Source organism: Chinchilla lanigera, unplaced genomic scaffold (genome assembly GCF_000276665.1).
Source record: "Chinchilla lanigera isolate Chin_1 unplaced genomic scaffold, ChiLan1.0 scaffold00038, whole genome shotgun sequence".
Lineage (NCBI taxonomy): Eukaryota > Metazoa > Chordata > Mammalia > Rodentia > Chinchillidae > Chinchilla > Chinchilla lanigera.
The window spans coordinates 14,352,125-14,364,200 of record NW_004955439.1 but is presented as its reverse complement, the minus strand read 5'-3'; the positions used below and the strand labels follow the sequence as shown (position 1 = coordinate 14,364,200).

Below are 12,076 nucleotides of genomic sequence, written 5' to 3'. Positions count from 1 at the left end.
TGGAATGAGGTATGACATAGTGTAACATGTAACTTCCGTATACTGTTTCTTTCTTTACATCTGACCTGCCTCTGGGGACTGTAACTTAGTCCTCCCATTGGTTACCCAGCCAGGGAGGTTTTCCTTGGCAGAATACTTTGAGCTCAGCTGTGTGTGTCCTGTAGCTGCTATGTTTTTGTCATTTAAATAACTGTTGCATTTTTCCAAAAGACATAGATGTCGGATCACTTGTGTTACAGCTTGCTTTGCTACTTTTTCCCCTTTTTTGTTAGCTTCCCCAGAGACAGTATGAAATCATTGTAACATGGTTCTGCTAGCCTGAAGCACCAGTGGTACACGCATGACTCTCCAAATGGGAAACTTGTACCACTGATGCTGCAAATGGATCTGATCACTTTTATTGGTCTTTTTTATTAATAAAATTATTTTTAAAAACTGGCCAGTGAGACAGGCATGCATGTACCACCAGCTGGTTCAAGTTACCCAGCAGCAAGACATATAAGTTAAGGCCCTGTCATGAATGTGTTAAATTTCTTCTTGGGAAACAAAGGATTCTGGTAATTTATTTTGAAAAGTAATAAGGTAAAAATTGGATTTTTGAATTAATGATGGCTTTTCTAGCCTGTAAAGGTTTAATATTGTTTTGTAACTCAAGTTCTTAATGTTTAAAAAGCCAGCTTTTATGGCCAGATTTGTCTTCCAGACTAATCAAGAGTATTCATACTGAGCTTTCCAGCTATGTGAAGTGTCCCTGAGTTAGTAGGTCTTTTTAATGCTTCCCCTTTGCTTTTGATAGTATACTTGATTGACTGGACTTCTAATCCTGTGGAAGCACTCTCATTCCAGCTGCAAAGTAAGCCATTGTTCTCATTCTTTAGGCCCAGCCTCTGAGGAAAGAACCTGAAATCATCACTGTGACCCTGAAAAAGCAGAATGGAATGGGCCTTAGCATTGTTGCAGCAAAGGTAGGGTAGCGTGTGCGGAGTGACTCCTGGGCTTTCTGTTCCTTGGGCACTGAGTTGGCTGCCATCAAGGCTGCTGCAGTGGGGGAATGGGGAGCACTGCTTCTGGGGCAAGAAATGTGCTAGATGGTGAAGCCACTGTCTTTCTGGGTTAATAGAAAGATGAACTCTGAGAAGGTGTCAGGGGAAGTGGTACCTGGGGAACAAGCAGTTTAAAAGCACAGGTATCACTTGATCAGCACTGCAGGGGGAAAAAGTGTTGCTACAGGAGAATGGACAACAGGTCTCCAGCTTTTTCTCAGCTTTTAGTGATCTGAGAGTCCAGGAAACCTCATGACACAGGAAGGGTTCTGGTTCTTATCTCAGTTGTTCTTCCCATAGTGTCAACTGGAGCTTAGGAGGTGGCCCTAGATTGTTTCTAGGAGTGTTGACTGCCAGTCATGCTCCTAGAACTTTGGGATTGGAGTCCTTTCACCTCTTATCTGTGGCAGGATGTTCCAAGCCACACAGATCTTTACTCTGAGGTATAGGGAGTTAACATTGGAACTCTAGGAGTAACAGGATCTCATGAGCCTCTTACTTGCTTATACTGAACTGCATTTTGGAGTTATGACCAGGTATTTTCAGTGAAACAAGCCAGTCAGATTCCTTAGCTTGTAATGTTTTAACTAATGCTAGAGTCATCTATGCCAATATTTTGCTTAAAATAAAATGTTAACACTAAAATTGTTGCCTCTGTTCCTATCTCTAGGGAATATGTGAAGCTTTCAGATACTGTGTAGCAGTATGATAACAAAGCTGTCTAAATTGCATGCTGTTAGTGTATTCTGAAAAGTGTTTTAAAATTAGTATTAGTAATGACAGTAAAAAATTTTTGGTTGCAATTTATTTTCTCTATACCAGGATTTTAACATCTTAGTATTAATTAGAAATAAAGAGCTGGCATGGTGGCACAGGCCTATAATCTCAGCACTTTGGGAGGCTGAGTCAGGATAGCTGATTATTCAAGGCCAACCTGGGCTACAAAGTGAGTTCAAGGCCAGCCTGAACTGCATAGTGAAACCCTGTTTCAAAAAAACAGATTAGATAGAGTCATTTAATTTAAAACCTGCAATTCCTACTGCCCAGGAACCTAAGCTGTTTCAAAGGCTGCACTGAAACCTTTCAGTGGAGACATTCCAACCCCATTCATACAGGGTGTGGAGCAGGCCATGTGATCAGTACTGTACCAAAGACATGCAAAGGAATGAAGCACATCTTGCGGTCCTGGCTCTTAACTGGAAGTAGTAAGCTGATGAGTGTACTAACACACCCTGTACTGTTCCCTCTTCTAGGAATCTTTGCTCTTGCAGCTGCTTTTCAAAATAAGGCTCACATGTCCTACTTTCATAGGATTGCCCTTGCAACTTGCCTGTTGTCACTGTCCCCTGTATCAGGACATGTCCCACTGTGCTTTTCCTTCAAGCACTTTGCACAACTGGAATTAGATCCTTTAGGGTTTTGCTCTTTCTCATGATTAGCTGACTCTGGAGCATTTTCTCGCTAGTGTACTCACTCCCTAACACAGTCCTTGACATTTGGTAGGCAAAAACTATTTCTCTAAAAAGGTGAGTAAGTAGGAACAACTTTTCTTTTTATTTTAAAGAGTGAGTATTTGATTTGCTGCCATCTATCTTTAATCCTGAAAATTAATTTACTATAATAAACTCCCAACTGTATCAAATAATAGTCACTGAGTTAGATATGAGGAGAATGTTATCCATAATCTTAATCATACCAAAATCCACTATGAATACCATGAATCTTCATGTATGAGATCTTAAGAGAAGTGAGATAGGTCGCTACTGGCTGCTAACACAGCATGAGGATCATGGGAGAAGTGGGGTCACATCCAGGCTTGGGAATGTCATAACTAGGAGAAATGTGTCTTCTGGGTGTGAGTGTTGATGGAAGCCTCAAAGCATACACAGGTGTGGTGCGTGTGCGCTTTGACAGCCTCAGGCTGGTAGGCCAGGAAATAGGTGGGAGAGGGTCATGTATAGACATTGTTGAAACTTGGTGTGCATAGGTGAGGTGCCTATAGTCTATTGTCACCATTACAGAGAAAGGAAGGTTTCGACAGAGGAGGACTTGCTGCACTGATGCCTCAGGAACTTTTCTGGGCTTGGTGTACAGGGTGCTGTGAGGGCCAGGCTGCAGGCAGTATTCTTTCAGGTGCAGCTGAGTCACAGAGGTCACCTGTGACATGCAGAAGGTGGATCTGGAGCCTCTGAGCCTATCTCACCATCCAGAGTTCCTCTCATTCCTAATGCAGTCATGCTTATGAGCCACATTTCCAGACTAGGTCTACAGTATTTGGAGATGTGAAAAAGGAAGAAGCAGCCATAGAATTACTTTTCCCCTTTGCTTACCAGCTGAGTCAGGGTCCATTTTCAGGGAAATAAAAAATTAGAATCAAAAATTACTCTCCCACACTCAGATACTACACTGGGAAGATTGCTAGGCTGGACATGAGCTTAGTAGTAGAATGTTCATCAAACCTTTGTGAGGCCTGGATTCTAGTCCCGCTGCCTGTTACGTGCATACTCTTATTTCAGGTACTGTCACTTCCTGGAGATGGGAAGGTTGTGAGATGAGTTACCTATATCAAAGTCTCTGTCTCTTCCAGTTTAAAAAGTCTCTCAGTTTAAAACTACTGGTTTTCTAATCTAAAACTACTCAAGTCTGATTTATGTGCCATGCAGTATTTCAGGGTTTCTGCTCTTTGGTCTGCTGTCCCGGCATAGAAGAGCCAGCCTTTCCTTTAGCAGGATGGGAGGATTAGGGCTTAGGCTCCACCTGGCACTCCTCTGGTTTGTTTGTCTAGAGGTTCGCCTCTGTCTTGGACTGTCAGGTGTTAGGTGGAGAGTTAGAACAACGAGCCAAGCTGAAAGTCACAGTTGAGTCTTTGTTCAGTTGTGCAGGCGAGAGGCCAAAGAAAAGGACACCGCCCCATGTTGTGTTTTCTCCAAGATGGGTCAGCCAGAGTCAGGTGATGGGCAGACAGGAGGCCTGGCAGTGTGAGGAGCCCTGAGGAAGTCTCTGCCTATCTGTGGACCAGCAGTGGGCAGAGGGGCAGACCTGTGGCTGAAAGGGCTGGTCGCACAAGGCCCGGGGGTGTTGTACTGCTTGAATTGCTGCACATAGCCTCTGTCCTGCCTTACCCATGCTGCCAGCACAGCTGCACTCGTGTCCAGTTCATCGTTCTGCACCTGGTCCTCCATCCTGGCCTTTGTTGGCCACTCCTCTCCTGTGAGGCAAAAGCTTCTGAGCCGCTATATCCTTTGGCCATTTTCCCACATGCAAAGAAGCCTCGGAGGAAAACCCAGGCTTCCTTCTACATTTGTGGCAGATCACAGTTTTGTCCTTCTGCAGCCAGGGCAGCAGAAGGTGGCCCTGTGAGGGCAGGTGTTTCCTCTCATCCCCTGTTGAAGGGCTAGCAGTTTCTGGGTCTTCTTGGTGAGTACTGATATATTCTTGTTGGATGACAGTGTTCAGATAGAAATGAAATGAATCCTTACCATTGCAGAAAGCTTTCTCTTTTGTGATAGGAGGAGACAACAGCTGTGTAGCCTCATTACTGACTTGCAGGAGACTAACATGACTGAGGGACCTGCAAGGTTTGACTGGGAAACCACGCAGTTTTCAGATTAAGTTCTGTGTTAATTTTAGTAATACTGGAATAAACTTAATAAGAAAACAGTGACTAATTGTTCAGATAATACTTATTCCAGAATATTGAATACCTATTTGTGAAAAATAGAGTGTAGTTCTTCACAGTATGACTTTTAAATTTCTATTTTTTTTTTTTATTTCCTATACTAAGAAAGATATTTTAAAAGATTTTGTTTAGAAGACTTGGGAATATCATGTGTGTTGACTTGTGATACAGGATTACAGACATAGGGCTTTGTGGAGCTTAGTGACAACACAGGCTAGAAGGACACACATCCATGAGAAGAGTTCCTGCCAACCAAATGAGGCTGTCTTCTCTGGACCCACTGAGCCCTGCCCCTGGATTGACACCTGCTCCCTGCCACCCGCCCCTTTGAGGCGGCTAGGACGGCTGCCACTCTGAGCAGGGCACCCTGTAAGCAGAGAGCCCTAGGGCTCAGCTTTGCCTGTTTCTCACCATCTCCTTCCATCTGTTTGGGGACCAGCTGGTTTCTCCCCAACACGGGTATGGTATTTACTTTGGTCTCCTTTCTGATCTTTGCAGATGCTTTCCAGTGTGAATAGTGAACATGAATTTAAAACTGGAAGAAAAGTAATAGTAAAGAGTTCTGAAAAAGAGAGTCCAGAGTTAGTCCTAAGATGGCTACACCTTGTAAAATAAATTTAGTGAAAATACATATCAGTTTTACTCTCATGAAAGTGATTGTTTTACCTGGTACAAGTTTCTTCTCCTGCCACCCCCATCCGAATCACAGGCAGCGGTTTTCACATACCCTTTGACACTTGAGGGACAAGGAGAAGATGACAGCTGAGGAGTAGCACGACAGATTGCTATTTATACGGAGTGCCTGCTGAGAGGGTCTGGGCTGTGATGGAGAGAGCTGTGGGAAGGAAGCTGAAGAGATGGCTTTTAAACAGAAACTCGGAGGATCAGTAAGGGTTGCCAGAGTGCAGGGCAGGTGGGAAGTTTCAGAAGTAGGGCCATGTCACTTCAGGGGTAGGGGAAACTGTGAGGCCAGGCTGAGCAGAGTCCTGCAGTGTGGGCCAGCTTTCCTCAGCCAGGGCCAAGTCACAGGCCCCTCATGGCTCTGCCACACTGAATGGTTGTGCTGTCATACTGAGCAGCTGCCTGGGACTGCTCCTGAAAACCTGAGTGTAGTTGTGTGCCAGGAAACTGCAGGAACAGGTATGAGTTGCTGACTGCCCCTTCAGGTGCAGTCTTGTGAAGCTGGGTCTCAACAGAGCTGTGGGTTTTATTGCAGATAAAACAGGGGTCTCTGGAAATGTTTAAATGAAGACATAATAGGCCCAGAGTGCTTTGTAAAAGTTGATTCTTAACTACTTTGGGCCATGGTATAGAGACCTTTGACACTCCTTTCCCTCTTGAGAGGTCTAGCAGTCCAGGCAGCAGAAGGCGGCCCTGTGAGGGCAGGTGTTTCCTCTTGTCCCCTGTTGAAGGGCTAGCAGTTTCTGGGTCTTAGTGAGCGCTGATATATTCTTGTTGGATGACACTGTTCAGATAAATTAGTGAGTGGGTGAAACGGCTGAAAGAGGGAAATAGCGAGATAGATTCTAGTTCCGTCTCGAATATGTCATTTGCTGAAGCAGGGAACCTACAGAGGGCTAGGGACTGGAAGCGGGGCAGGGAGTGAAAGCTTGGCTTTGAACACTTGAGGTTTGGGGAGCCTGAGAACATGAGAACCTGCTAGCCAATGGAGGGAGAGAAAAAATTTTGGAGTCCACATGGAAAATCATCTGTTAACTAGACAGCTTGCCATTTTCAGAAATGAAACTTGTCTTGAAGCAAAACATGAATAGCAGTTGTCTGTGTACTCAGTTACGTCCTGCAACCCCTTTTCCTCCAGGTTAGTTGTGAGTCTGTGGCACTTCAAAGGCAGGCCCAGTGTCATCTTGGGTATGCACATTGTGACCAGGTGTAGTTGACAGATGTGTGGGTCTGTGTAGGTTAGAGCCTTCAGTTGACTTTCCAGGCTTCAGGGTCTATATTTTATGTTCAGGGCAGGGCAGTGTGCGTGAGAGCTAGAGGCCCATTTCCTTGCTTTATGACAGTGGTCCTGGTGGTAGTTAGCTCCTGGCTGGAGTACCAAGCCCTGCAGAGCACTCCTGCTTGATCCTGGGTCGTGGTCAACAGTAGCATCTACCTTCTGTACTCATGTGGGTCTCCTCACTGTCCAGCTCTGTATTTTTTATTGTAGAAGAGCTTTTTGACCTTAAATGCTTTCATGTTTCAGTGCTTCTACTGCTTGCTCCAACTGGATTTGTGCTCTGCACAGGCCTTTTTCCCTTTTAATTGGTGGATGTCTCAATTGCCATAACCCTGAACTATGTTTAATGTTAAGTTCTTTTGCCTTGTCTTCCACATGGTGGTTAAGTTTTATAAAATCCAAATGATTTGGAAGCAGTTGAGCATACTTTTTTGAGACACTGCTTTTGGGTAGTTCAGCATGCTACATTTTTATTCATCTGTGGGACAAGGAACATGATGCTTCCTGTTTAATTTGGATTTTTAAAATACAAACAATTCCCTCTATTTTTCTAGCTCCTTTTAAAGTTCAGTAAAGTATGGAGTGAGTGGGAATCAGAGCGGGCTGGTTGCGTAAGAGGCTGAGTATTGCATAGGTCTTAGCCCGTATTGGTAAATGCGGTAGTGTCACAGCATCCAGCTGTTGTGGTGATCCCAGTTTGAAAAGGCAGCAGTGTTGGTTGCTGTTGAAAACTCAGAAGTAGACGGTTATTTTTTTCAGCTCAAGACTCTGATGCTGTAATCCTATAGATGAAAATGTGGTTCTCTGTTGTTGGAAGGACAGAATCAGTGGTGAGTTTCTTTAGGGTGGTGTCGTTGATGTGCTTGTGCAAACTATGATCTTTAAAGACTGCTTCTCCTTCCACCATAGCATGTTTAAACTTGCTAATCATTAATTTGTTCGTGAAGGATTATGTAAAGTAACTTGTAATCACATACCCAGATGGTTGTTGCTCTCTTTATTCTACAGATTCTTAAGGTTCATAAAAACATAAACCCCTTCTGTGCCTTATATTCAAGAAAACTGTTAGAGTAAGCCGCTGATTACAGTATGGTGAAAAATGCTTTAAATAACTTGCTGCATAACTTGCCGAGAGCTTCTTTGGCTATATTAGATGGTTTTGCTGTAGGCTTTCTCTAAAGCCTGTTTTTTTTTTTTAAGTGATCATAAAAATGACAATTTTAAAAGTACTTAGGATATTTTACTATTTTATCTAAAAATGACTGGTTAGTGAATTAAAGTTCATATAGTTTGTACTTTAGGTGAAATACTGATATTTTACGTTTTTAAATCTTAAAACACAAGGTTCCCATGTCTTAAAAATGAGAATAAAGACAGTGTTTATTAATATGCTATCTTCTCACTGAAGAGCAAGTTCCTTACATAAACTATAATTTAGTCCTTTGAAGGATTTGAGACCTTCCCTCTTGTGTTCTTTAATGGCGTTACACTGCGTGGGAAAGACCTCTTCAAAGGACTGAAGGATGCTCTGGGTTTCTTTTTAAATCAGTTGTAAAGCATCCAGTGTGATTGCAAAGTATCTTCCATGACAATACCAGAAAGCTCTCTAAGTTTTATGAAATGATACAGTATCCCTTGTGGGTTTGCTTATGAATTTGGAAACAGTGTTTTAAAATATTTTTATGCCAAAAGCAAAACTGTAAATTTTGTAAAAGAATAAATCTTTCATTTTATGATTATGACATAAAGGCTTATTTCTTGGACTAACTAAAATACTGACTTCTATTACAGTATTACTTTGTATCTGTGTGGGTACTGGGAATCAAACTCAGGACCTCATGCTTGCCAGGCAGGTGCTTGTGCCACTGTGCTATATCCCCATCCCTTATTACAACATTAGAATAATACAGTAAGAACATAAATTGTTAATGTTATAAGAACCATCTTTCTGCGTTGTGGCACACTTGGGTAATGATGATACTGGGTGAAGTGGAGACTAGCTGGCTTGTTCTGTCTTTTACATTCCTGGGGCAAGCACAACCTTGGTGAGCTTCTTCTGAAAGTGGAATTCTCTTGTGGGGTCTCCCACAACTTTGAGAGTGTAGGAAGAGCGGTACATGCTTCCTCCTGATATAATCCACACCCTCCTCCCAAATGTTGCCGGTGGTTTAGTGGGGCCATGATCCTCCTGTGGCATATCTGTGAGACCCAGTTTCAGAATCTCGTATTTAGCTCATTTCTGTCCTTTCATGGAGAGGGAAGTGACGTTGTGGATTTTTAATTTTGTTTTGTATGTAGTACAAAGGGTAAACAAAGAACGGAACTGGGATAGAGTTTATCTCCTGGAAATCAAGCTTACTTTGTTTACAAGGCCATGTCTGTTAGGGTAGTTTATTTACTTTCAGAGTTACCATGGGTAGAGTTTATGTAAAAAATAAATTTTAGAGCTGATTATTTAAAAATGAAGGTATAATTCCTACCAAAAGAGACATCCTCAGAATATTTTGAAAACCTACTTTGGATTTTGTAGTTTGTCTGGAGATAAAGATGGAAAACATGAGAAAAAGCACTGGGGACAGAGCAGTGCCTGCCTACTGGTGAGTTTCAGCTGTTCCTGGCACTTACAGTCTCCAGCCCACCCACTGTTTCTAGCTCCAGTCCAGGGCCTCTGTACCTGAGAACAATAGGCCTGGGTCCCTGCTGCTTGGCAGGCTGTTTTCTTCCTGTTCCTCCTAGTTTTTTTTTCCTTTTGGACTGTGTTGAATGTTTTTATACTGTTACTCATACATACTCCCACATACTCAGTTTGCTGTGGGACTGTCCGGAGCACAGGCTCATTGTGCCTGTGCCTGCCTGTGCATGTTGGAGACACCTGTGCCTTTACTGACTTGTGGAGGGAGAGAGAGAGATACCAAGACGTGAGGAGCAACCTTTCCCTCATCCAGTGCCTGGGCAGCTCAGAGGTGTGTGTGTGTCTCAGGTCTAAGGGATTATAAGGTATACTGGCAGAATTATTTCTGTTTCTGTCTTTTATAGTTGTTTTCTCATGCTTTCATATAATTTTCTATAGATGAAGTTGAAGTGTAGTTTTGTTCTACCTCATCTCACTCTGCCCTGCCTTCTCTCATTCCTCATGATACTCCTACTCCTCTGCCGAGCAAGAGGTACATTTTTGAGATCGTCCATGTCTCTGGCCCTTGCTGGGCACTGCCTCCTTGTACATGTACCGAGTCATGCTGGTGCACAAGGCGGAGCACAGCCATGTGGTTGCTGTGCTGCGCTAGGACATTGCTCTCGGTGCCTTCAGGGGGACATGTGCATTAGGATAGTGAAAATTTTATTTCTGGTATTGAAGTTTTTTCCAAAACTATATTTAATGGTATGTGTAGCCGGTTTCCAAGAGCTGATTTGTTACATGAGGAATAAGTAATCCTGAATGATTATAAGTATGCTTTTAATTTTGCAACTAGTAAGTAGACCGAAATGCAATATAGTACATTTTCCATTACCATGTTAGGTCCCTTTAGACAAGTAATTCTTAAACTTGTTTAGACTTATGTATTTGTCACTTACTTGTTCTTAGTTTTAATAGCTTTTGTTGTTTTTCCTGTGTAGTGTTAGCATATATATGGTATTATGGTAAGATCTTGTTTGGGCCCAGTTATCTGCATACATTTATTATTAGTACTTATGGTTACCAATAAAGTACATATTATACATGCTTCTGTTTCGAGCAGTGCTGTTCAGTAGAAATGTAATGTGAGCCACATAGGTAATTTAAAAGTTTTTTTTAGCTACATTTTAAAACTTCAACTAATTCTGTATTTCACCTGCTATACTCAAATGCTACTTTAACATGTAGCAAATATAATAATTACTAAGATGTTTTATACCCTCTTTCTCTAATGTGTGTTTGAAATCTGGGTGATTTACACCTAGACATTTCATCTTGACTAGCCACATTTCTAGTGCTTTGTACACATATGGCCTAGTGGCTGCTCTATCAGACTACATGGTTGCAGGCCATCTCACACCCTTTCACCCACAGCCTGCTCCTGTGGATGGGTTTGATCAGTTCTTGCTCAGTTTATATGTCCAACATTTAGTGATCAGTATGTACATGCAACATATACCTTATAGGCCTTATTTTCCATTCTTAACTGGGAAAGGAATGGAGCAGCCATGAAATGAGTTTTAGTTTTGTGTGTATGTTTGTAACATAGGAGCTAGTAGGTGGTTAATGATTTTGAATTCAGTCTTACCAGGCTAGATTGTCTTGTGCATTGTTTAGAAATGAGAACATAAATTAAGTGATATAATGCCTCTAAAATTAATTTTATATCCTAGGCTAGCTTTTTTTTTTTTCCTGCCAAAGTGGGCAGGTAGTGAAAGAGCTCCATAATGTTGAGGACTTTTATAGATCAGCAGGTAAACATTTTCCTAGGTACCTGTCCCCCTACTGGTACCTACCTGCATGTCTGGCAGCTAGGGGTGAGACAGAGCGCCTTTACTCTGCTGTCCACCTGGTCAGTTCAAGATTGCCATGGCCAGATTGATAAAGTGGCCACCTTATGGTTAAGCAAAGCTTGTAGTGATTAAGGTTTAAAGAAACAACCTGTATAGATTTGATGTGTATGGCTAGAAATTCCATAAATGTTCTTTCATCTCCAGGTACTCACCTGTCATTTTTTCTAAAATAATTACAGTACCAGTAGACGTATAATTTCTTATAGCCATTGTATTTACAATTTGTACTGCCTTTGTATGACAGTGAGCTGCAGGTGAAATGTGTCTAGAATTCACATTAGCAGTGGGGGAAGGGAGGAAGGGCCTGGATAGAGCCCTCTAGAGAGAAGGGCACGTATGTACAGGGAGTTGTGGTACTGATGGATGGTAGCATGCTCACAGAAGTTCGGGAAGGGCTTTCTGCCTTACAGAGAATACTCAACAGGTAAGTAAGATGGATTTGGGATACATTTGGAGGACCCAAATGCTAACCAACATTTGGATACCTCTTAAAATACTCTAGATCCTTTCCTGGTATCTCATATTTGTCTTCTTGTCTCTTTCTCTCTGTAAAACTGTTTAATCAAAAAACATATTTCACTGACTTTAGTCAAAATTGGTATTTATAATCAACCTAGACACTTGAATATAGGTATCTAGTAATTAGTCATGAATGCTTATTTACTCAAATGAAAATATCTTTGTGACAAGCAGATATAAATTCAGTTTACTTAAGAGTTAAAAAGATGTGATTATAACCTAGAAATAGGATAAATTCCTGATGTGCAAGAAAACAACTCTTACCACTTCTTAGGTACTATCTCTTCTCGTCATCCACTCCTGGTAGTAGTGGATTTGAGTGTTCCTTCCTACAACAGCCCCCACAGG

The 12,076-nt window shown here is 42.1% G+C and overlaps 1 protein-coding gene across 17 annotated transcripts in view; it reads left to right on the top strand.

Moving 5' to 3' along the window:
* The window catches only part of Mllt4 (myeloid/lymphoid or mixed-lineage leukemia; translocated to, 4), a 103,937-nt gene that overhangs the window by 64,646 nt on the left and 27,215 nt on the right, over positions 1-12,076 (top strand). For all 17 annotated transcript variants that reach the window (XM_013517349.1, XM_013517343.1, XM_013517346.1 and 14 more), the window contains one exon: positions 879-965. In XM_013517349.1, coding sequence (XP_013372803.1) covers positions 879-965 — 87 coding nt within the window. The remainder of the gene's footprint in view (positions 1-878; positions 966-12,076) is intronic.